This window comes from Rhinolophus ferrumequinum, chromosome 14 (assembly GCF_004115265.2).
Source record: "Rhinolophus ferrumequinum isolate MPI-CBG mRhiFer1 chromosome 14, mRhiFer1_v1.p, whole genome shotgun sequence".
NCBI classification, from domain to species: domain Eukaryota; kingdom Metazoa; phylum Chordata; class Mammalia; order Chiroptera; family Rhinolophidae; genus Rhinolophus; species Rhinolophus ferrumequinum.
In genome coordinates this window covers 1736962-1763978 of record NC_046297.1, presented here as the reverse complement: position 1 = coordinate 1763978, position 27017 = coordinate 1736962, and the positions used below count along the sequence as shown (strand labels likewise).

Below are 27017 nucleotides of genomic sequence, written 5' to 3'. Positions count from 1 at the left end.
GGTGGCATGCCGGGAAGGGGAGCAGTTCTGCCTCAGACGCACACATCCTGCCTTCCCAGAACTGTCAGGATTAGGAGCGAGCGACAGACAGACAGCGGTGGGAGCACAGGCACACCTGGTGGCCTTGGAAACCGTGAGAAGCAGAGGCGGTAATCTGATTAGCTGTGCTGTGCCGCGACCATTTCTCATGGAATAAGGGTGTGATGGGGCTTTTAGGGGCCATGCAGTATAGCCTTCCACTCAAAGAAAGAAACCTTTCTCCTCACTCAGGGCGATGGCATTCCATCGCTCTCTGAACTCTGTCACCTATAGTAATTGCTTGTCATTGCAAGCAGCCCGTTCCATAGACAGCTCTCATTACTGGTTAAGATCTTTCAAATTAGTAGACTTTGTTATTATCCAAAAAGATTTTATTTTTTAGTGCAGTTTAGGTTTACAGAAACACTGAGCAGATAGTGCAGAGAGCTTCTTTCGTGTCCCCATCCCCACCCCATTGCCTGTTTGTGTGCGTCAGCACTAGTGTGGTCCATGTGTTACAACTGATGAACCGATACTGAGTATTAACTAAAGCCCGCAGTTTACATTAGGATTTACTCCTTGGTTATACAGTTCTGTGGTTTTTGACAAATGCATAACGATGTGAGTCTACCATTACAATATCACACAGAATAGCTTCATTGTCCTAAATACCCTGAGCTCTAACTACTCTTCCTGACGTCCCTTCCCCAGGATTGGCAACCACTGATCTTTTCACTGTCTCTACAGTTTTGCTTTTTCCAGGATGTCTTATGGTTGGAATCATACAGTGTATGGCCTCTTTAGACTGGCTTCTTTTAGGTAGCAATATACAGTAAAGTTTCCTTCATGCCTTTCTGTTGCTCGATAGCTCATTTTTTTGGTCACTATATATTGCATTGTGTGGATGGACCACAGTTTATTTACCCATCTGTCTACTGAAAGACATCTTGGTTGCTTCCAAGTTTTGGCAATTATGAATAAAGCTGCCATAAATATCTGTGTTTATGGTTTTGTGTGGACATGCGGTTTCAACTTTGGGTAAATACCTAGGAGTGTGCTTGCTGGATTGGAGGGAGAGCTGATGTTTGGCTTTGTAAGAAATTGGCTGAACAGTTTTGCACAGTGGCTGCACTGTTTTGATTCCCATCAGAAATGAACGAGAGCTCCTGTTGTTCCACATGCTCGCGAGCATTTGGTGTTGTCTGTTTTCTGAATTACAACCGTCCCAATAAGGGTGCAGTGGGATTTCTCTGTTGTTTTAGTTGCATTTCCCTGATGACAAATGATGTCAAGCATACACTTACTTTCCATCTGTGTATCTTCTTTGGTGAAGAGTCTATTCGATTCTTTCGACCACTTTTTTCCTTTTTTTTTTTGATAATTGGGTTTCTTGCTTTGTTATTGTTGAGTTTTAAGAGTTCTTTGTATATTTTGGATCAGAGTCCTTTATCCATAGATGACAGGTGTTTTGCAAATATTTTTTTTCCAGTCTGTGGCTTGTCTTTTCATTCTCCTAACTGGGACAGTATTTATTGTGGACCAAGGTAAGTTAAATTTCATAAGTGATCCTCAGTTTGTTTCCTGAAACTACACAGGACAAATCTAACCCCTCTTCCATGCAGTGGACAATATTATCTGAGACAACCATCAATCCCTCCCCATCATGACTCTTAATTTTCCCAGATCCCAAGTCCCTGAGGATGTCCTCGTCTTGGCGAGACTGAGCGCCCTTCGCCATCCCTGTGGGTGCCTTTCTCGGGAGGAGCTCCATTTGTCAGAATGCCTCTTAACGAGTAATGCCAAGAAGCAAAGAGAACACTACAAATGTGTTTAAATAACACAAATAAGAGTGGTACTGTGCATTCTGCTATGATCGTTATTATTATTTCGTTTTGAATTAGTTAAGTCCCAATGTTTGCTCATATTAAGCCATTTTCCTCAACTGTCTCCCAGCTCTTCTATGTGACTCTCCCTTTGTCTATATTCAAGTGATCAAATATTTTAGGCTTTTATTTAGAACTCTACATTTCTCTCCAGTACATTTCCAAACAACTTTTGAATTGTACTTCATGATTTCAAAAGGGCTTTCCCCCCCATTCTTCTTGCCTCATTTGATTCTCATAGCGATCCCATGAGTGAGGCTTCTCAAATGTGGTAATTCTCCTTTCTAGATGGGGAAACTGAGGTCTTAGCAAATTAAGAAACGTGTCCAAGTCCACCAGAACAGTACGTGGAAGTCTGAAGATGAAAATCAAGTTCCATTAGTATCGCTTGTTTTAATCTATCATTCCACTCTATTATTCTATTTACCCTATCACAAACATATTAGCTTTCCTATCTTATTTTGTTTCCTTTCTAGATTTGGGACTTGTGTCATCTATGGCTTTCTCCTAGTCACTGAAAAAACTGCTGAGCTACACAATATAAAGTATAGAGTCTGTATTTATATCATTAGCGATCAGCTTTACACTGGTTCATTTATTAAAATTTAATAGGGACACTTTTTCGGCTAATTATGAATTCACTGAACACATTTCTCCACTTCTTTGAAAAGATATACTAAGAGATTGTCAAACTCTTTTCTAAAATGAGGTTAACTGGACTTTTTTGTTTTGTTTTACTAAACCCCATTTGCTACGTAGGACACCATTTTATTTCCTAAGTGCTCACAAATCACATTTAACGATCCGTTCCAGAGTCTCGCCAGGAATCAACATAAAACTGTGTGATGCATAATTTCCAGATTCTACATCATGTTCCTGAAAATTAATAAATTTACCCATTTTTATATACAGATTCAAATCATTTGTAAATGAAGATACTTCTAGATGGTATTTAGGGTTCCTTGGAAACTAAGTATAAATACCATCTTCATCAGGGCAAAACGACCCTCTGAGTCTACCTGTGTGTGAGCAGGAACATGAGCCCAGGGTTGAGGATAAGTAACTCTCTTTAATGAGAGGAACAGAAAGCGTATTTCAAGCTTGTACTGGGGGGTGGCTTTGATTGGGGCAAGGACAACTGTATACAACGAGAGAAAATGACGGCCCGTTGTTTCATTCCTTTGCTCCATTCCCTCCTTAGCACTTCCCCATGTTTGATGATATACAAAATTTCTCAATTAGGGAAAAGCTTTCCATTCTACAATTAGATTTAAGCATAATTTGATTTTTGGAGAGGCATTATATAATTTATGTTACGATATAAATGACCAAGATCATTTTTTTTTTCCTGGAAGTAGATTTAGATGTTGGCCTGAGGTGTAAACGATGGAGCGGTGGTAGTGGTTAGTGTAGTGTGTGGGGTGGGGAGGAGGGGGAGGGTGTCAGCTGGAAGGAGTATTACGAGCTTGAGATCTTCAATATGGGAGAAATGAAGAGGGTAAAACTAAGTTTGAAAAACATGACAAGGCAACGTTAAGGCCCTCTGTGGGGCGTGATCACGGATTCTAACCACTTCGCACTGGATCCCCGCAGAACACAGCAAGTTTACAATTAGGGCAATGAAGACAGCTTGTCACTGAAAATACTTTCCTTATCTCCCTTCCTTCTTCCTTCTTCCCCTTCCTGAACTTCCTCATTCTGACTCCTCTGTCTGCCATGCGCCCCTGTACATTGGCCCCTCACCCACTTGGGCACGTAACTTACTGTCCTTGGTGCTGGGTTTGTTTCTCCCAGGTAATACTAGTTTTCTTAAAATGAGTGATCAATGACAGGGAGGTGATCACTTGGGCACAACCTTACATTTTGAAGTTTAATGAAGTAGTAGAATACCCCCACAATTTATTCTCCAACTGAGAGCATAAGTTTTAAGTTCCTCTCAGTTTCAGCCTCTTTTCCTATTCCATTTATTGCAACTCAGTGTCATACTGGAGATTATAACAAAATTAAAAAATCACCTTTCTTATCTTATATTGAGGTATTAAGTAATACTTTAATTATAAATTAATTGCCTCTTATTTTATAAATAAACAATAAAACTACAACTACTGAATGTTAAAATGTTGCATACGAGTACCATTTCCAACGAGCCATTCATCAGTCTCTACGGATTCTTGTTGCATAGCATCCTGGCCCAGGATAAATAATGAATGTCTTGACATTCACAATAATCAATAAAAGGAAACAGTGCTGAAAGCTTTCGAGTCCTTCATTGTTTGAAAACTGTAGATAGGTTGGAAAGAAGTTTAATTTCCCTATGTTCAATTTCAATGTATTAGATCCTTTTGCTAAATTATAGGGTGGTCAGAGTATTTTTTTTGTACAGTGCTCACAATCTTCCAACCTCAGCAAGTGTTGAATCCTTTAATCTTCCTTCTCAGGCACTCCAAAAGGGGTGCTGATTGGAACCAAAAATATAATTTATCTCTTTCCCATTTTTCTTCCTCCCTTATTTGTCCCCTCCTCTCCTCTCTTTCCCTTCCTCCTCTTTCAATCCCAATCAAGCCAAATAAAATAACAAGACCACTACAAAATTTTGTTTAACATATTCAAGTTCTTGTTTTAGTAATACAAAGACACTTAATTGCTTTAAATTTCTATTTCAACTTCAAAAATGGAGGCCTAAGCATTTAGAAAACTAATTTCAACAGAATAAGAGCAACATCCTCATGAGAAGTAATGTTTTTTAAAGGATTTTTTCACTTAACTAATATAAACATTGGAAACCCTTTGTGCCAGTTTAAAAAAAAAATTGCCAGTGATTAACTCAGCTTTGTCTAAGCATTTGTATAACACCTTGGAAATTATTAATTTTCAAATACTTATATACTCAGCCATTTTCAAATACTTATATACTCAGCACCATTTAACTGACCATAAGGAAATTTACCACTAGAGAATTTCCATCAATAAATATTTTCAACTAGTTGTATTTAAATGGTAGCTATATTAAAATTCTGGGTAGTTTTCTTAGTGCAGGATTTATTTCTTTTGTGTCAAATGCTATTTAGAAAAAGTTTCTCAGTTACAACCAACAAGATTAAATGATCTAAATTCTAACTTCTTTTCTCACCCCACCTCCAGTGCCTTCCGGTTATGGTATAAATCAAAACCAGAACAGCCCTAAAGTGGATGGATTGGTAGACCAAAGGGAAAGAATGATTTTGGATATTTCCAAATTTTGATTATTGGCTTCTGCATAATTATCACGTTCAATATAATTTAAGATGTAAACAATATTGCAAATACTGCATCCTGGCTCCACTGAAATCCCTGCCTCCTCAGCCTGGCAAAAATGCTTCATTTCTTTTTTTTTTAATGTACTTTGATAGTCTATGAAAATGAACCATTGCTACATTAACAGCTACAAGCTTACAATTATCCAAATTGAAATTCACGAGACACAGTGTGTACCCCTCCCTTCTTTTAGATGCTGGCATTCCTCGGCTCTAGAAAAATCTCTTTGGCAAGCAGAAGGAAAGAGCACGGACTGGAATTTCAAAGTTTTAAATCTAAAATTGCAAAATATGTCAACATTGATAATAGGACAGAGTTGACGGGATTACATTTCTTTCAGTGTTGAAGTATTTCCTGAAATTCATATGGGACTCTAAGACTAATAACCCATATTTTTTGTGAATTTGGGTGCAGAAGACAAGCTTTGAAGGACATCTCAGACGTCTACTAATTCAACTCCACCTAAGCAAGAATCCTTTCCACCTCGTATCTAGACAGATAATTATTCAGTCTTTCAGGATAGGACCTCTGTGGATTTCTTGAGGGAATTTAACAGACTAGAGAAACAGGAAGATGACAGTGCAGTAGTGTATTACCTGAAACATAGCTCTCTTACTCAGTGGTCACTATCATGCCATCTCATGATAGGTTTTACCATATTTTTAATCATTCAGAAGCTAATCATTTGGAAACGGTCACTTCCCCTGCAGTATTTTTTTATTCTTTTGTTATGGATTTTACAGTTAAAAGACTTTAAATAACTTTTTAATTATTAAAAATTAGTAGTTGTTATTGAGGACTTGGGAAATACATATAAGTGAAGGAAGAGAAAATGATGAGTTTTAGGTGAATACAAAGAAAACCATTATTAACATTTAGTCTATATTCTTCAAGTCTTTGTTCTTTATATAGGTTTGAAAACATATATTTGAGATTGGCTGATATGTACAACTCTGTATTCTCCTTTTTGTTATTAATAACCTAACATGTTTTTGTTAGAATTTGCTTGTAAACATTTGAATGTATACACTATAAAATACTTCCTAATCTTTTAAAATATCATGACACACCTAGAAAACGACTACTTTTAAGACACTCTGCGGTGAACAGATGAAGCTGCTGGAGGCCAGAGGCCGCCTCAGACCCCGTTACCGTCTGAGGCCTGAGAGGACCAGTGCTTCTGAGATGCTGGCAGTGTGGCAGAGCCCACCAGTGGGGCAGTTCTTCCCACGGCTCCTGTGCAGTGGTCTCTCATTGGACATTGACGATCTATATACAGTTTGTGTCACTGTAGACAATGCTGCAAGATTAACTTTGACCACAAAGCTTTGTACACAGTTAAGGATATTTCCTTACAACTGTTGAAATCAAAAAGAAATGGAGACCAATCTTGAAAATTCCCTGAGCAGACAACACCAATTTAGTCATATAAGCAAAGCTTAATTCAGCTTAGTTTGCAAGACTAACTTGACCTGGGTTATTTCTTGCTTCTGCCTCTAGAAATTATAAGCCAAACTTGAACTGTTTCCAAGGTTGACATGAAGTGGCCACTGCCCAATTCCGTGTCATTGAAGGAGAAATCCCGGTACTATGATCAGTAACTATGAAGAATAAACTGCTGCTGCTTCTCACTATCTGAGCCGCATCCCAACAACACACCCTGTGCCCCAGTCTAGGCTTTGGTTTGAGTGCTTCCTGTTTGCAAACTGTCTTTTTGGTGTATGCACAGTAAACTTTGACTAATTGCTCCTTTAGTGACTCGTGGGTTTCAATTCTGTTATTTCTGAACTTTTTACAGAATTCTCAAAAATGGTGACACTGAATATTTTTGAATATGGCTATTTCTAAGAATTCTGATACATGCTAATTTTTTTAAGGTACACCATTAACATTTCAGAATGTCTATTTTACCTTCCCTTATCCAGCACTGGATATTCTTTAAAAAACATTTCAGCTAATTTGGTAGGCCAAAAAATGGCATGTAATTTTAATTAGCGTTTTTTGGTTACTCTCAAGGTGAATGCTTTCATATTTACTTGTAAGTCATTTTTTTTTCACTTGTGAATTGCCCGTTTTGAAATCATATTCTTTTTCTTATCTTTTTGTATGAGCTTTTCATATATTATATATGTGTAAACATTTTCTTTTTATTGCGTCCTTGCCCACGTTTTTTTTAACATAGAAAAGTTTTCATTTTGATATAGTTGGATTATCCACATTTTCCTTTGTCATTTCTTCCAGCTTAGAAAGTGTTCCATATATTTGATATTCAATCTTCTCATACTTTTTGAAAGTTGATTTTGTTTTAAATTTCATCCATCTGAAATCTATTTGGCTCTTTGGTCTGCTGTGAGGATCTAAATACATCTCCTTTTCTTCCAAAGAGCTCACCACTTAACAACACAGTTCTTTGAATAATCTTTGATGTTGTTATTTTTGATGTCATCTTCATTTTCCTTTACTGTATTATTCTTTACCTATTAATCGTATTCTTATTTCAAACAAGGTTAATTACGCACCACACATGTCCAAATATATATAATAGCGTATGCTTCTTTAGTCATAGCTTGACTGCAGGGGTTATTTTCCTTCTACTTACAGGCAGTCAGAATGAAAAAGGTTTGTATGGTACTGTGTTAGCAAAGAGAGATGGGGTCGGGTGGGTAAGAGAAAAAAATGAGAGCCTTTAGATAATTTATTTTTCCATAATAGGAATTCACTGAGTGCATACAATTTAATTTCTTTTGTAATCGTTTCCTTCTACCTCTTGTCTTTGTTTTTCTTTGATCTCCTCTTAGCTTTGCAAGTTTTTCCAACAATGTCGGCTGCTGCATGACATCTAGTGGACAGGCGCTAGAGGGCAGTGTAAGCGCATGCTTATGGTGGAAACTTGACACTGCTCTGCGCTCTGCACAGTTCCGAGCAGAGTTCAAGCTTTGTTGTGACTGAGGGCTGCTGTGCCTTTTTAAAAATTTAATCCACACTTTGGTTCAGCCGTTCCCTGCACTGTAGGTGCCAGTGCTGGGCAGAGCACTGTACATGCTGGAGAGACTGTACAACCAATCTTTTGGTTTTATATTGTGATCCTGTTCATTCATTCATTCATTCATTAGTTCCTTCGTATTTTTCAACAAAGAATGAGTAGCTACGGTGCTATATCTGAGTGCTGGAATGATGAGTGATTTTTACTTTCATTTTGTGCTGTTTTTCAAATTTCCTACAGTGGACATATGTGAAATACATGATAGAATAAATGCTTTTAAATGAATATGTATTCTTTCCAGCAGTCAGAACTTCCTGCAAATTATTAACAGAACTGTGTTTGTGACAGGACAGCAGAGGAGGAAAAACCCCTCAGGCTGTACTTCCCTGTGTGGCTCACCAGGGATGCTGTACAGCACTGACAGAACCAATGGGAAGCGCAGCTTGAGAAGAACACACAAATGGGAGTCAGCGGAAAGCAGGCGTACTCCAGGAGCCCGGGTGGGAAGTGCTGCCCTGCCGCTCCTCACCCTGAAAGCCTTATAGCTGCGGGATTTTGCACGCACGCTTTGGAGACCGCCCTGGGGCCTGGGTGGGTGGTTCCTCTCTAGCGAGTGATGCCTCACTGATGTAGTCACTGGGGGCTGCGACGGCGAGCTCTGTGCCAGGGGCACTGTAGCAGGGATGTGTGCCACGGGGGATGCACAACAGTGTCACAGATTAGTCTACAGCTCCTCCGAGAGTGCTAGTCTTAAATAAATTATCATCTAAATTGAATTTCCTCGGTCTATCTGGGCACCTGACTTATTTTTAACATTGTTACATTGGAAAAAATACATTAGGAGTTCCAAACAACTAGTGACTTTCAAAACACCGTGGATATATTTTATTTGAGGGCTCATCTGTGTGAGCAAACGACAGGGAGGTAGTCAGTCTCTTTCATTCTGGGTCACTAGCAACCCAGGAACTAGAACTGTGGTATTAGCAACTACACTGAAGGAAAGAGGAGAGTAACAAATTAGATCTGGAATTAATTTCAACTAGCCTGTGTCCGAGCATTTACAAGCTACCCACAGGTGATAAAGCCTTCCTCACACTTCTTCTCAAAAAGGATCTTGGAAGAAGCAAATTGCCGAGGAATTCTAATTATCTGCTGGAGTCCTTCGCCAGTATTTCACTTTGAGTAGAATTCTCATATGTATTTCTGTCAGTGAGTAAGCAGCTTTCTTCTTGGCTAATTAAATCGCAGGTCTAAGGCAGTTTTCATTTTCATTGTTTAAGTTTTGCTCAGTCTTTTACTGTATTTACCTCCAAAATTATTCGATGGGTCAGTAAGCATTTAAGTTCTCCAGAATGAATAAGCCTCGGGTGTGAATAAAAGTCCCTCCAACAATGTCCACATTCTCATCCCTGGACCCTTGGTATGTTATGTTATGTTGTGCTGTTATGTTACATGTTATCTTGTGATGTCGTATTATGTTATGCTATATGTTATGTTACGTTGTGGTGTTATGTTATGTTAATGGAAAAAAGAACTTTGCAGGTTACAGACTTTAAAATGGGGACATTATCCCGGTGGGCCCAATTGAATCATGTAAAGCCTCCTTCCCTGGGTGCAAGCAGAGAGGCGCTGCAGGAAAAAAACCAAAACAGTCGAATCCAAAAACTGAGGAAAGACGGGACCTCAGGGACACACCCGATGGGACTACCGGAGGACTCAGGAGTGACAGCCCAAGAGCTGCTGGGATGAGCCACAGGTTCACACCTGGTGCCAGGGGCCTGTCCTTAGGTGGGCAGTGAGCTGGGCAGCTGTATTTGGCCTAGTGCACAGAATGGATGCAGAAAGCGAGGACACAGATTAGGAGCAGTGGGTGATGCAGAACCAGGGGGCGACCTGCAGAAACGCAGACCAAGCTGGCACTGCTGCTGTTATACTGGGCTGGAGCTTCCCCAAGTCACTGCCAAGAAGACTGTCAGCTTTGTAACTTTCTTCATCCAGGCCCTACACTAAAAGAGAGCTAAGTCTGGTGACCCAATTACAGTTGCCTGTATAAATTACCTCTCAGTAATCAGAATAGGAAGTTCCTTTCATATTGTACTTTATACTTCTCAGTGAATGTTTTTAAAATTGTCTTTATAAAGTAGGGAATGAAGTACTTTTTCAGGCCGTATTAAAACCAAGTGTCTGATCTAAGGAGACTAGACTGACGATTGGATTGAGTAAAGATTGCTGTGCCTACGGGGGCCGACCAGGCAAACAGCCCCTCTTCCCCTCGAATTAATGTCTGAACAGGCCTATTTAAGTCTACGTGAACCATATGTTACATTTCCAGTTCCTTTCAAAACACGGTTGGTACGGTTTAAGCAAAGCATTCATTACTTTAAAAAAGCCCTGATTCTAATTTTAAAAGCATGTGAATAAATGTATTGCTCATTAGTGCGAGAAAAACACTGCACTGAGCTCCAAGTGGGTAAAAGTGCAGCAGCCCTGAGAGCCCGGCCACGTGGCCAGTGCTGCGCCCCAGGCCCGGGTGGAAGCAGAACCTTTCTCCAATTAGCGGTGCCCTGAAGAGAAGGCCCCTGTGCCCCCAACGTTGGGTGCTTTTGTTCCGTGGCCCGATGCCCACTCAAGGCCAGACTTAAACCATCGTTTTCCTTCCATCTGAGTCTCAAATCACGTCCCAGATTCTGGGGGTGAACAGCTAGTGCAATCACCTCCTGATTACAGTGGTTTCTCCAAATCTGGTTATCACAGGAGTCATTAGAATGACTGCAGTTGAAACCAACGGTTGTAGAGAGGAAATCGAATGCCTAACTTGTACTCCTTATACTTGTGGAATCAGCTAAAGTGTAAGGGTCCAATTTTGTCCTTGACCCCAAAGAGCTTGAAAGCCTATTAAATTGTGAAGTTGCTGTGAACCATTGGAAACAGTTGGTGGTATTTTGTGATAAAAGTGTAAAGTTAGACACGTAGCTCAATCAAATATATTCATGGAAGGAGATGTACAGACTTACTGACTTAAGAGAAACTGACAGCACGTTTAACTTAAGAATTTTAAGAATGGAGTCACAAATTTATGGGGAAACACTATCTTCTCTCTAAAATTATATAATTTGGAGACTCTACTCATTCATTCAGTATTTATTTATAAATTTAGATGCAAACGATGAAGTCCTACCCTCAAGTGTCTAGTAGGGAGAGACAGAATATGGACATTTCAAAAATACAGACTAAGCCTGGCAATGATGAATGCTCCAGAGGAAAACACACCAGGGCGAGGGAGCTGGGGATGGAAAGGAACCGCTGCTTGCTATCCGTGGTCAGGGATGGCCCCTCCATAGGTGATATCTGAGCAGACTTGGGGAGCCGTGAGGGTTTCTCTGAGGGCAGGCTGCCCAGTGTGGCCGGCTCACAGTGTGAGGGTGAGTGCGGGACTTAGGTCAGAGGGGCAGTGGGAGGGAAGGGGGCACGTAATGGAGGACCGGCGGCCATCGTGGGCCATCGTGAGGACTTTGGCTTTCACTCAGCACGAGATGGGAAGCCAGTGGAGAGACTGGAGGAGAAAGGGATGGCTCACTTGCATTTCAACGTGCTCACCCGGGCTGCTCTGCTGAACACAGACCACATAGTGACGTGAGAGAGGACAAACTAGGGGAGCGGCAGTGGAGGTATTGAGATGGGGTAAAACTGTGAATATATCCCAAAGGAGTGGTCAGCGGGGTTTACTGTTGGGTTAGCTGTAGTGTCTGACAGAACAGGGGGATTTGGGGCTTGAGCAAATGAAAGCATGAAGGTGCCTTATACTGAGATGGGGAACACTGGAGCAGGCAGATTGGGAAGAAGTCAGGGAAATGAAGAGACGGGTTTGGACATGTGCATTCTGACATGTCGACTAGACACTGAAGCGGACATATGTAGGCAGCTGGTATTAGAAACGGGGGTTCTAGGGGTAGCCCCAGCCTGGAGATCCAAGTGTGGGGGTCATCAGGGTGTCAGCGTTGCTTAAAGCCACAGAATCAGATAAAATCATGGCTAAGAGAACAGAGGCAGAGCAGAGAAGGGGTCTGAGGACCGTGCTTGGGGCCGTCACATTTGGGGAGATGAGGAGGAGCTATCACGAACAGCAAGGAGTGGCCAGTGAGCTGGGGTGTCATTTGCAGAATGGCATCTGGGGAGTCAAATGCAGACAGTGTTTCAAGGAGTGAGAGTACACCTGTGATTGCTGCTGACAGGTGGCAAAGCAGAACCGAAGACTGGTCACTGCACTGCAGAGCACAGGGCATTGGTGAACGTGGCAGAAGTGGTCAAAGCCAACGAAAACATTCGTAAAAGTAGATAAAAGCTGGAGGAATGAAGATATAAAATCCCGCTGAAACAGGCTCAGGAGGACCCGGGAAGAAAGGAAGAAGTGAAATGTAAGAAAAGTGAATTAGGTAACTGCTTAGAGGAGATACGTGGTAAGGCGAGCAGAGAGACAGGATAACATGGACCACGGAGAAAGAGGAGAACATGGAGCTCAGGGAGGCATTTTGTTGTTTAAATGCGAGAAATATTCAAAATATTGATATGCTTATAGAAATGAGCCAACAGAGAGAGAACAAGGTCGACGCTGCCGGGGAGAAAGGGCAGGGCTGCTGGAGTGACGCTGGTGAGTAGGTGAGTGAAGGTCATCCCCGTGGAAGGTCATCCCCGTGGAAGGTCATCCCCATGGAGGGTCATCCCAGTGGAGGGTCGCCCCAGAGGAGGGTCATCCCCGTGGAAGGTCATCCCAGTGGAGGGTCATCCCCGTGGAAGGTCATCCCAGTGGAGGGTCATCCCAGTGGAGGGTCACCCCAGTGGAGGGTCACCCCAGTGGACGGTCACCCCAGTGGAGGGTCACCCCAGAGGAGGGTCACCCCAGTGGACGGTCACCCCAGTGGAGGGTCATCCCAGTGCAGGACTGAGCCTCACACACCGGTATGCCCAGGTGGAAACGAGTCAGCAGTCCAGGCAGAAGCCATTTTCCTATCTGGCTGTTGGCACATAAACTAGTTGCTAGACAAGTTCTCGTCTCAGCAGAATTGGGGTGAACATTTATTGAAGTAGAATTACTAGACATGGGAGCTTTCAGGTTTATGGAACAGACTGTCTAGATACTATGGGATGCTGGAAGAGGGTAATAAGAAGTGAAAACATTACCTTCCACATAAAGGAAGAACTGTCAAGACATTTTGTGCCTAATGAAAACAGCAATATTTGAAAAAGATTCTTATATTTAAAACAAGAACTATATTTAAGCTTAACACTATACTCAAAATTTCTATTAGAAACTTAAAAAAAAAATTATGTTTTACTTTGCGATTCCCCGTCTAGGAACTGACTTGGAGTGGAACAAAACACAGTGTTTTATTCACAAAGCAATTACATTCGACTGCATACAGTAAGCGCCAGGCCCTGTGCTAAACATCTAGAGACAGCTGTGAATCCCCGTGGCAGCTGCCTCACTGTAGCCGACAAGTAAAGTCCCCACACCTTTGCTGGCTGACTTGCTGAGACACCCCATCCCTTCCTGCTCAAAGGCTGGGTGTCTGAGAAACCCCTATTCCCTGCCAAGGCCCTACAGGCTGCTCGTCACACTGCTGTCTTCAGCTTCACCACGGAGCCTGTTTGCTGCTCCTTGAAAATCTACATGCTGCAAATCAACGTCTGTCTCTCACTAGGTGGAAATCTTCTTTCCCAAATGATTCAGCTTGTCTGTTACCAGGTAGCCCCTCTCCCCATCTGTCCTCCTGCATCTCATCCTGTTCTTTTTCTTACTGATAGCAGTCCTGGGGGGGACCAATCGCTCTCCTCTACCCAAGGGAAGAAAGATTTTAAGAAACACAAGGAGCCAATCCATTTATCCTCTCACAATGGGGAGCTTCCCTGTTACCTATTTTAATCAGATCTTCCCACCTCCATCAGTCAATTAACTTTCACATAGAGTGAATAAAACCTCTTTTTTAGGCCCTTGCTATTGATGCATATCCGGCCTACAATGAGTGCATTAAAGAGACTGGCAACAAATAAAAAAATGCTATGATAAACCCATACACTATAAACCCCAACCCTAAACATAACAAAAATAGCACTTAAAGGAAAAGCAACAAAGTTATTGATGAAAAGCACAGACTATTCCTACAGTTTTGATTCTGTCCTTTATATGTGCTTTAAGTAGGGAGGAGTATTACTGAAAGTTTTTCCTGTAGACCACATCTCTAATTTTGTAACAGTGAACTTGTTTTAACTATTCTTTCAAGGCAGTAAGGGTAAACTGGTGATCTACAGCTGTGTTTTCCCTGGCCTGTAGTTTAAAAGGTTTTCAATTTAGGATTTAAAATATGGACTTTTAGATTTGGGCGTTTTCTTGAAAAAAGTCAGGTGACATTGGCATCACCGGACCCCAGTTCCAAATGGGAGCTCACAGATTGGCTCATTCTGGTGAGGAGAGCCTCCAGGTGCACTCACGTTCACCTCAGCGAACCTTCTGCCCTGGCTCGCCTGTTGTTTCCACAGCCTATGTGCTTTATTCATGGTATTTATTACCTGCCTGCCTCAGAGAAATCTGAGTTTGTGCCAGTTTTCAGTCAATCCATCAGTCACCGTATGGTCCCCCGACTTTGCTAGGCACACAAGAAGACCCATGTTTGAAAGCCATAGTTTAGGTGCCGTAAAACAATGCAAAAGTTGTTAATTTCCTTCTTTCTATGCAAAAAGAAAGTAGACGCAAGTTCTGACTGTTCTGGTTTTCTATGGCAACAGGCAACTGACCTGTTGTCTCGCCAAGACAAACAGCGACGCGCTTTCAACCAGGACCACAAACGTCTCGTAGGTTTGTTCCTCTCTGGGCTACGACCACACTGGCCTGCTGACTCACGTCTAACCGCCCACCAGGGAGCACTCTGGCTGTGCCTCCTCCCAGCAGCCGCTCCACCCTGGCACACCCACCTGATTTCTGGCAGCATGGCTGATGGCCGTTAAGTGTAGGAGGCACAGCTGGAGGCTCTAGCAGGTGGTTTGCCACCAAATACACATGTATATGAGTGATATATACATAATACCGGAATATTATGTTACATACGGCATATACTTATATTTACTACTAATAATTACTTTTTTTTTTTGAGGTAAAGATGGACCTTCAGATTGCCCCATATTGAGTATCAGGATTATTGTTTTCCCCTGGGATTACATGATATGTTGGTTTACTGTACGCTATTAAGTACCCTGTGCTTCTGGTATTAAATTTTGAAAAGGAAAATTAGACAGTGATAGTAACACATTACAAAGATAGCAAGTGGAATGAATCATTAACAATAAAGTACCTTAAAGCAAAAAAAAAAAAAAAAAATTAAATGCCTGTTATCAATCCCAAAATAAAATGATAAATCCCCAAAGAAATTTGCAATGAGAATTTTCCCGCTTATTTTCCTGATTTTTTTCTTTTTCTTTATGATTTTTTTTGTAAAGCAAAGTCTTTTTTTTTTTTGTATGTATATTAGGTTGCTGCAAAAGTAACTGCGGTTTTTGCTATTATTTTTAAACTTTTAAACCACAATTACTTTTGCACCAACCTAATGGTAAACTGTATCAAGCTCTTTTTTATTGCTTCTGAATTCTGAATCTTAGGACTTAATGTATATTTCCAGGTAACAAAGGAATTTGCACATATTTTTTCCTAGTACTTAGTTTCACTATTTTACGTTTAAATCTCTGAGTCATTAGGAATTTACCCTCATGTGCAGCATAAGGACAGATTCAATTTTAGTTTTTCTTTTCCACATGACTATCCAGTTATCCTAACACTACTTACTTCAATCTACCTTCTTTTGTACTGATTTTAGATGCCAACCTATCATACACTACAGTTTTATATGCAATTAGATCTATTTCTGTATTCTCTGTTCTATCTTGTTGGGTTATCTATCCCTGTGCCAATACCATACTTTTTTTACTATACAGGTTTTAAATAAATTTTAATATCTGCTAGGAATAACACCACCTCCATTACTCTTATTTGTCAGGAGTTTTCTGGCCAGTTTTGCTTGTTTGTTCTTCAAAGTGAACTTTATAATCAACTTTTCTAGTTAAAGGAAAAGGAGGGGGAAAAGCCTAAAAAGAAAAGCAAAACAAGTATCTGACTATTTTTATTATTCTACAAGCTCAATGTGCAATATTTTCATTGGTGTTCCTTTCTAAGTGCTTTCTAATTTCACTCATGATTTATTTTTTGACCCAAGGGTCACTTAAAAGTGTGTTTTAAATTTTGCTATGTGGTTTTCCCCCAAACTTTTAGTTTTTTAGAAAATTAACCTCTAACGCTATTGCATAGTGGTTAGAAAATACATTCAATACGATAGAGAAGGTTAAAAATGTATTGAGACTCACTTTATATTCCAGTGAAATGATTCTTCAGCCTGACTGTGCATTAGGATCACCTGGGGATGTCTACGACATGCTTGCTACCCACTCCACACCGGGGAAATCACCATCACTGTGGCGGGAATGCACACGTTTGTATTTTTAAAGAGCTCCCGAGGAGATCTTACAGTGTACTTTACATAGTATATGGTCAATTTTTGCATAAATTCTATGTAAGCCTGGAATAACTGTGTATTCTTCAGTTAACTTGATAGAAGCATTCTCTAAATGTCTAGATTTAATGTAATTGTGTTGTTCAAATATACTATATCTTTAATGACTTTTATAAAGCTTGGTCCATTAATAAACAAAAAGAAGTATTTAAAAATCACCTGTAGGAGCATGAAATTATCGATTTCATTGTGTAATTGATAGAATTGCACTCTCTCTCATCTATCATCTTAAGTATTAAAACCATGTAAGTTTAGGATATGGAGGTTAAATACTCTGTTTTAATTAATTTAGTATTTTTCAAAGCTATTTTAACATGCATGTTTAATTAAGAAGTTCTAAAATTAATCGAACCTTTAATTCTTTTGTATGCCTACCACCCTACTGTAGAGGGAACAATTTAGTTCTATCTCATTTTCTACTCTCAATTTAGTCATTATTGTAACTGTTTTATGGTGTCAATGTTTATTTCTATTTATCCATATGCTTGCCTTTTTCTCTGCTCATTTCTTGGTTCTCTGTGCTGGACTGTCTGTTTGCAGTCAGTAGTGTTTTTGTTCCTTTTTGCACTCTCCCGTGTTACTGCAGTGGCTGGAAGCCTGGGAACCTTATTTTTAAGAATCCCTTGCCAGGAGGGTCCTAATTTAGAGTACACCGATGAGAGACAACTGTAGATGGAAGCTGATGGGAAGGCACAACTCATTTGTCATCTGGCAGAAGACAGAACGTACTTCCTGGAGCCAGCAGCAACTTCTTGAACCTTCTTTAGACTCCACAGTTTACTGCTAGTCTCCAGCTTTGGAGTTAAGGGACAGCTATGTTATGGCAGCCACTTTTTGCATTTTCCTAATTTCTGGGTTGTAATCTCCACCCTTGAACTTTAGTCTCCTACCCATTATGACAATTTTTAAACAACTGAATTTCTTGTATTTACAATCTCCTTGAAATGTTTATAATAAATTCTTTTTTCCTGACTGAATCTTGATTAATCCAATTTGAGTCTCCCCTTCTCAGACCAGTTTTCTCCTCCCTTCAAGTATTCATTAAAATTTTTCTAAGCTCATGTCATTTTTGCTTGACTGAAAATGTCTGTATTTTACCTTCATTTTTGAATAATAATTTTGCCAGGTATAGAATTCTAGGTTGACTGTGACTTTCAGAATCATGATAATGTCATTCTACTGGTTTCCCTGGTTACTGTTGAGAAGTCAGAAAATAGTTTACTTCTCCTATTTTCAGTTCCCTGTGTATTCTCTCTGGTACTTTTAAGCTTCACTACAATGTATTTCAGATCAAGTCGTTTTATTTATGCTGATTTGCATTCATTTCGTTACTGAATCTGAGAATTACTGTCTTTCATACAACTGTGCTACCTCTTTGAACACTGATTTTCCACCATTCCATTTGTTATCTCCTCTGGGATTCTGGTTATATGCCTTAGTACCTTCTCACACTTCCTTCCATGCTTCATAATCTCTCTATTTTCCATCTTTTTTTTTCCTATGGTGGAATTCTAGGTGACTTATTTGGTCTATTATCTATTTTACTCACTTTTTAACTCTGTCTAATCTGCTGTCTAGCTTTGTAATTTTAGAGATTATATTTTTCATTTCTTGACATTCTGCTTAGTTCATTTGCAAAAATGCCTTGCCAATTTTGACAATTTCTTGTTGCTTTGTCTTGTTTTCAAACTTCTCCCTTGTTTCCTTAAATATACTTATTTTATATTCTGTTTTTGATAATTTCATCATTGGCACATATTAAGGTCGGATTCTGTAGTTTGTTGTTTCTGTTGTCTTGTTCACAATTTATTTCTTCATCTGTTTAGTAATTTTTGACTGTGAATTCATGTTTATTGGAATTTTATCTACAGGAATACTTTGAGACCTGATTTTAAAATTCTTTTTCCTCCACTGGTGTTGGTTTTGGAAGATGTCTGGGCTCTCCAATTTAATCATTTTACATACATAATTTTAAAGCCTCATTTTTCTTCCAGGATACAAATGTCATAGGAATTCTGATTCCAGATCTATTTAAATATTGGCTCATGGTTAAGAATTCCCTTTCTTCCCTTTCCTTCCTTTCCCTTGTTTTCCCTTTTGTCTCCTCCCCTCCCCCATTTCAATTTCCTCCCCTCTCCTCCTCTCTCTGCTATTCTTTCAAACCCCACCCCCCACCACATTTCAAATTTCTTTTTTATTTTCCACTCAAGCCAGGACAAAGGCAAGTATTATTCCCACTGTTTCTCTCTGAGGGACAATTTGCCTTCCAGTGGGTTTACCCTTTGGAAATCCAGTATTATGGACGAGGCTCTAACCTGTCCTTGTATCCAGTTTAATCCCAGTTTTGTCTTATTGATGACACATTTAAAATTAGATCTAGTTTGGAATAAATCCTTAGAGAAAACACTAGTTCTTAAAACTTTCTAACAATAGAATTTAGTTTTCACAAGCTCAGACATGCATTCAAATGTAGGTTTTATATTTTATGTAGTATTTTTAATTATATTCTCCCCAATAAATTTTCTGTAAACATTTATTCTGCCATATTGCTAGAAATAGAACTTAGCAATTATTATTAAAAATAAATCACCAATCTGTTGTTAAAAGTGTTTGCAATGCCTAATTACAAAAGCATTGCTTACCATAGAGGGGAATTTTAATTTGGGGCTAAAAGTAATAGTTTATCATTTTCATTATGCATTCCACAAGCGAGGCAAACACGTAGCTTATTTTCCCTTTTTTACAAGCTTATAAGTTATTGTAGTATAAATTGTATTTCATATTTGTAAACTTGATAGTGGACATTCCTTTTCCATTTCAACTATAAAGTCACATATGGATTTTTAAGCATCTTTACTGAGTGATTCTTGCTTTTTCTAGCTACAAGACAATAAACGTCAGTGTTTATGAGTGCTGATAAGAGTCTGAATTCTATTCTGCTCTCATGGTTCCTGCTGTGAAATGATTGCCTATTTTAAAACCTCCCAGATAGAGACTGATTGCTATGATGAAGCACAAAGACTATTCATGGAAATAACCTTCCCTTTCAGCATTACAGGTAGCAGTGGCGATGAAGAGCCAGCACTCTTCTGTACAAGTCTTGTGGGGTGCCCCCGTCACGGACACTGAATGTCTCACTCACTTGCGTTTTCATCATTTAACCACTTAACCCATCAGCCACTCACCTCTGTCTCCTCTTCCAGACATAGCTATTTGACGTTTCCAGGAAAAACTCATCTTCTTTTGCTTGCTATTCATTAGTGTCCATCAAAATATACATTTTTATATATTAAAAAATAAGAATGTGCTGAGATGAAATGCCAGAAACAGGCTGTTTTTCTTGGTAATAGACAAATGGCATCAATGGGACTTCCCAGGGGTGAAACTCCATGTTTTTCAGAAACGAAATGATTCATCTGACAAGACAACAAATTTATTGCTTTTTGGGGGGAAGATTTGCCAAGAATTTCTTTCTTCTGGATAGACAATTTTAAAATGTGAAAGGATATCAAAAGAAAGAATAAAGAAAGAAAGCTAGTTTAATGCAAATGGATTCCAGTCAGAAATGCAGACTGTAATACTTGGGTATCCTGAAAAAAATCTCCTCCTGAACTGACATGTATTTGAGATAAGTATTATTACTGTGGCTGGGAAATTAGTCTTAGGCTCCATTTAGAATCTTATTGAGGGCTGGATGAAAAAAAATCACAGATGTGATTTCTGTTTTATGAAATTCACATCTTTACAATAATAATGTAAACTTTACTCACTTTTTTCTTTTTGCTTTTATAAATATAATAGCTAAGTAGACATAATAAGTGTATTTGGCTTAAACACATACCCACACTCTTTTATCCTGACAAAACAGTGTTTGAGACAAGGGCACAAGGGAACGAATACCTTACAAACAGGACACTGACCTTTGTGAACAGTTAACATCAGACTTTCTGTCCTGTGGCAGGATGAAGACGAAGATCCTGGTGATGTATGCCGAAGAGCACAGAGGTTCTAAGTGAAAGACTTCAGGGCGATATGATAGCTTAGTCAGTTCAGGCTTCTATAGTGCAGCACTATGGACGGGTGGTATATAAATAACAGAAACTTGTTTCTCACAGTTCTGGAGGCTGAAGTCCAAGATCAACGTGCCAGCATGGCTGGGTTCTGGGGAGATCCCTCTCCTGGGGTGCAGGATTCTTATTGTATCCTCAGAGTGGAAAGAGGGCAAGGGAGCTCTCTGGCCCCTTTCATAAGAGCACCCATTCATGAAGGGGCCACCCACATGGAATCATCACCTTCTAATACCCTCACACTGTGGGTTAGGGCTTCAACATATGAATTTTGAGAGAACACAAACATTCAGTCCACTGCAGGCGACATGGGAGAACAATGTGAAATGGTAAGAAGAGACTGTATTTTAGTATCTGAAAAGTCAGGGACTGCAGAGTTTCAATTCTCTTATGTGAGTAATGGAGATGGTGTGACGGTTAATTTTATATGTCAGCTTGACTGGGCTTCAGGATGTCCGGGTAAAGGAACCATTATTCTGGGCTTATCTGTGAGGGTGCTTCTGGATGAGATGGGCATTGACTAAAGCACACTGCCCTCTCTGAGGTGGGCGGCCTCATCTAATCAGCTGAAGGCCTGAACAGAACAGAACGGCTGTCCCTCTCATGAGTAGTAGGTGACTCCATCTGTCTGCCTGAGCTGGGACGTGGTCTCTTCCTGCCTTCTGACTTGAACTGAAATACTGGCACTTCTTGGTTCTCAAACCTGCGAGCTTTAGAACTGGAACTAAGCCATCAGTTCTCCCAGTTCCCAGGCCTTCACACTCAGCCTGGACTACACCATTGGCTCTCCTGGGTTTCCAGCTCCCTGACTGGAGATGTTGGGACTTCTCAGCCTCCCTAATCACGTGAGCCAGTCCTTTATAATGAAACTCACTCACTCACTCACTCACTCACTCACTCACTCACTCTATCTATCTAATCAATCAATCAATCAATCAATCATCCATCCATCCATCCATCCATCTTGTTGGTTTTCTGGTATCCACCTCTCCCTATCTCTGAGTATGATAGAAACTAAAGGTGTAATCAATAATATTACACTGTACTTCACACACAGAGAGAGTAAAACCCACAACACACATTCTCCCCAATATTTATTGATCAGCCTGGTCACATAATCCTTATTCAGCCCAAGGCTTAGGCTAGAGGACAAGGTAAATGCATTTAGAATGAGAAACCTACTTTAAAATTTTATTGATGAATAATCTAACTTTTTCAAAATTTAAAAAACTGAGGTGAGAATCAGTCACTCACATAGCATCTATATTTACTGCCAGCAATCAATCAGATCCTGGATGTTTTTCTGGAAAAAAGAGCATTTAAAAATCCGACCTTGCCCAAGGTTGAAGGTGTTGATTTTTAATAATTGCAAATACCAGAATGATCTTAACTCGCTGAGAGCATTATGAAATAATACTTTTACAGGAAGTTATTTTACCATTGGTGTTTTCTAATGATGTATTAATGAAAGTCTGCCCTCTAGGATTCTAGATGTGATACCACTGATGACCATGAAATCAACAGGACGGCTTTGGTAACTTCTACATAGTACTGGAACATGAGGATTCCAATGGCGTATTAGTCACAAGTGACACTGGAACTCCCAGTGACCCTTTTAAGTTGCTCCTTCAGTGTAGCTGGTTTTTACTCAATCCTGAGGAAAAGTATGATCAGCCATCTAATAAGAAAGTGAGAGCTTTAGATTGCCTTGGATCTACTCAGATTGTCAATAATTCTCAAACCACTTTGCTGTCTACGTTGCAGAAAAGAATAATCAATTATTCCAGAGAATAATCAATCCACAAGTACAGCAGACTGAAATAGGACTGTGTGACTGGAGCAGGAAGATGGGGAGGTAGGAGAGAAATTGTGTGTTGGGAGAGGACAAGTAAAAACAGGTGGGACACAGAGCAGGCGGGGTGGGCCTTCCAGGCCACGGCAGGGAGTTCTGTGTTTTGAGATACGCTGATCGACCCACTTTCTGGGTAATTGAAAGGCTTCCATTTGCACCTTTCAGTAGCGTGAAAGTACTATCCTGGGGATAGATATGGGTTAAGAAGACCGCATATCTAAGAATGTTACTTTTTTAGGCCTTTGAAAATTTACCTATCAACAGTGGTTATTACAAAAAATTAAATATACTACAATAAATGCTAAGAAGAGAGATTGGCTTAGAAGTTTAGCTACTGATTCAAGGTGAACTGTGTATACTGGTGGGAAGGAGGAAGAAGCGCGCTCTGGAATTTGGATCCTTTACAGTCAGGTACTGGCTGCGGGGCCCTGTTACTACAGGCACACGACTGACCTCTTCGTGCCTTGGCTGCTTATCTGTGGAGTGAAGACAATAACGACCTACCAGTCGGACTGCAAACCATTTGTAAACACCAACAGTGATAAAAATAATAGAAATAATTACTTACCCCAGTCGTAAGATTCTTCATCTTCTCTCTGCCAAGTTTAAATTTTGTTAAACAGCATCTTTTTGTGTGTGTGGTAGAGTTTGTGTTTATTTTCACATACAGCCAAATCTGTGCTTACTGAAAATACACTCTTTCTGACGCCCGTTGTTCAATCTGCAGGACACAGGTCCTTGACTCGCCTGGTAACTAACGCCTATTGGCAGCACACATTTTAACACAGTGGAGGAAGTGTGGAGAGCGAAGTGGGGTGGGGGCGAGGGAGGAGGTACTTTTAACTTCTTTTTAAATGACAACTCTTGTTGCTTGTTAAATATGAAGAGTGCACTTCCACTGTTTCATAAACCCATTGCAATTATATTAACTATAGTTAAGCCATTCCAATTGCAACAGCAGGCACATAATAACACGCCAAGAAGTGGCAATGTGAACAGCTCCTGGTTGCGTTTTATTGTGGATTCACTGCTTCACACTGAAATCGCCATCTCTTTTGTAATATTTCCAATAAGTTTGTGGGAAGTATTTACAAAACTGTATTCATTTCGTGGCATAGAGATTACGCTTTTCTCTAATTATACTTGGTTATCATGCCACATTTTCTTTAGCAGATAAAAGGAAATAATAATCCACCTCCTGGAACAATAAAATATTTACAGAATTGAAATAGCTATTTCTTTGTGAATTTGGACAAGAATCACACATCCTCTTCAATTCCTTCTTCTCAGAATTCATACCTAGTAAACAAGCAGGCTGTTTCTCTTGGTGAGATGTGACCCTCAGTCAAATGGCTGCCTAGATCCTAGTTAGCAGCCAGGAGTGGCTGGTCAGGGACAGTGAGCTGGACAGAGCGCTTTCAGTCCTGGCCAGTTCCCTCATGTTAGGTGACCACTGTAGCTCCCCTGCCCTTAGCTCAGCTAAATGGGGGAATGAGGGAATTTTTCAGTGCAGTCTCTAACACGTACGGAGCGCTTTATCGAATTCTCACCTGATTAGGTCCTCTTTCTCAGTCTCCCTTTCCTTCTGCTCTGGCTTTGTTCTGATTAGCTCTGCTGGACTCTGAGGATCAGGGTTTGTGGTCAGATCTCTGAGGGAATTCTTCTTGGATAATTTACCTATGGAAAGGAAACAACATATATGCTACTCTGGACACAGCTGTATTCGACAACGTAAGCTACAGAGATGTTGCTGGTTTTCCCAGAATAGGCTTTTTGGGTACCCCTCCCCCAGGATTCCTGCTAAACAAAGGGGGATCTTAGCAGGAGGAGTTAACCTGCAGACATCTTCAGGCTGATGAAAAATATACTTAAAGTCGGTGTGTTATGTAACAAAAAGTTCATATAGTGTATTTCTTTTTGAAATTAACAGAGCTGAGGAATCATAATTCAAAAGACACTTTCGGTTCTGTTAAAGTAGTGATAATTTATGGCTGAAATAGATGCATCATAAAATTCAGAAAAATCAAATAGGCAGAAATGATGTCATCGACATTATTTTAGAATTTTGGATTCTATTTTTTAATGCAATCAAATCTCTACTTTGATCATTTTTAGCTATGACATTTTTTCTGAAGAAGCAACACAAACTAATACCTATGTACTGGCATCATTTTCAGTTAAAGAATTAAAATTTCCCTTTAAGTCTACAAATGTAATTTCCAATTAATATAATTTAAATTGTACTTTACCCAGAGAATAATCAATTCACTGGTAAATATTTGGATTATAGAGAAGATTTTAATGAAAGTAAATTACTTAGTATAAAAAGAAAATATAGAAGAAGCAAAGAAATACAATGAACACAATGTAATGGTTATTCATTACCCACAGTTTCTAATTTATTTTTAATTGGATATTCTGTGCTTAGAAAATTGAAATGAAGGCCCAATCATAACTCTTATTTTACTGTAATACATTATAGTCTTAAATAGTTAAGCCAACTCAGTATTGAAAATCTGGATTTGCAAAAATGATAGATCAGGCAGCATTCATTTTGTATACGAAAGTTTCCAGCGTACAAGTCCCATAACATGAAAAACTCTACGATCCATCTAAAATCCTTTAAGTGTACTCAACTTTTCAGGAGCCAATTTTGGAATTAAAGGGAATCATAAAATTGAGTCCCTAGTTACAGTTTTTAAAAGTTAATGAATAAGAAAGCTAAACTCCCAGATTTTCCAAGGCAGTTTTCTTCATTATGCATCTCCTAGCTACCTTTATTTTGAAATTACAGTAATTTTGGATAGAAGATAGACATACAGTAATAAGAATGCTTCTGTGGTGTTTACAGAAAAGCTCCCTAAATATCCACATTTTCCTGGGATGCAAAGGAGCTGTCAGATCTTTGGAATCTGCCCTCAGATCCTTGACGCCTGTCTAAGGACTATATTCCAGGTGAAATGCTGCCATTTGCATGAAATCCTACTGGAAATTGCAGGATAGGTTCCTTTTGTACAAGCACAGGTGGTTTGCTAGTGAGTTTACCTGTACTGAACAGATTTCAGAATGAAAAACAACACTTTGAATTTGTCATTCTGTACCAAGAAGGTCTTGCTAGAAATAAGACAATAGGACCTATGTCCCTATGTGTTTGGGTTAAGCCATATTTTCCCGTTTCTCTTTATCCAACCAAAAAAAACACACCAAAAACCATTTTCCAGATCGTGGCATTATTCCATGTATTGCTGCCTAGAAAGCAACAGCCAAATCTTTTCCCTGCATCCACAGATACTGGAGCAATTAATGTAAGATACCTTAAAACAGAGTTTGTCACCTCTGGCCATGGATTTCCAGTGCATTCATGGATTGCAGCCCTTGAGACTGCATGTTGTATGTACATTTATTTTCTAGTGTTAATTTGAGCTACTGAAAGGAATCTGGACCAAACGACGGTTATGAATTACTGGCTTTATGTATTTTTCTAGGACTACCTGCCACCCAAAAGAAAATTAGGATTGAAAGAGAATATGAAATATGAGTAAAAGATCAGAAAAAAGAACTTCTGAATATAAAACAAGCAGAAAGTATAAGACAGTATTTCTTACGAGCTTTTTTGACTATTTCTTATAGAAGCACACAAATATAAGCTGCTCCCATTGCTCATTCAAGCTACAGCATATGTATTACATTTGCAGTCCCACTATTCTGCTAGTACATGGCCGGTTGCTCTGCAATTGCTCTTTTCTCCCATTCTAATAAGGAGTATTTATCATCATAGCATTTGGATTAAACTAACGCTAAGTAGATCCTCGCACCTTATCAGGTCTTCTCTACACATCACCAAGACCTCCTAAAACGACGCTGCCTCTATTACAAGTCTAGGATATTTAGAAATTAATTACAGCCTAATATGCTTTGTGGATAAGCATTTTGATTACAAAGTAAATCCTCAATCATAGCTTGTTGATGAAGACGAGAAATCAGTTATTGTCCATTCTTGGACTCGAAGCAGAATGACTTAAAAATACCCAAAAGGACTTAAAACAAAAGGCTCCCGTCAGCTCGAGGCAGTGTGGGTGTGTTTTTATCCGTGCAGCAAGCTACTTGTTTGTGGGAACAGATGGTCGGATTGTCTGCAGCATCCCCATCATGAAAGAGCAATCTGAAATCCACGGCAAATCTTGCTCTGGCATCTGGATGAAGTTCTGTCAACTGCACACTGTGCTTCTTCCCTACTTCACACATGGACAGCAGGAGTCCCTCTTTTGTAGCTGCCCAATAAAGTCCAAGCCCTTCTGCCAACTGTGC

At 39.7% G+C, this 27017-nt stretch overlaps 1 protein-coding gene across 1 annotated transcript in view; it reads right to left on the bottom strand.

Moving 5' to 3' along the window:
* CNGB3 (cyclic nucleotide gated channel subunit beta 3) overlaps positions 1 to 27017 on the bottom strand; it is a 113861-nt gene that overhangs the window by 68196 nt on the left and 18648 nt on the right. The window contains exon 3 of the mRNA XM_033126621.1: positions 24260 to 24386. Coding sequence (XP_032982512.1) covers positions 24260 to 24386 — 127 coding nt within the window. The remainder of the gene's footprint in view (positions 1 to 24259; positions 24387 to 27017) is intronic.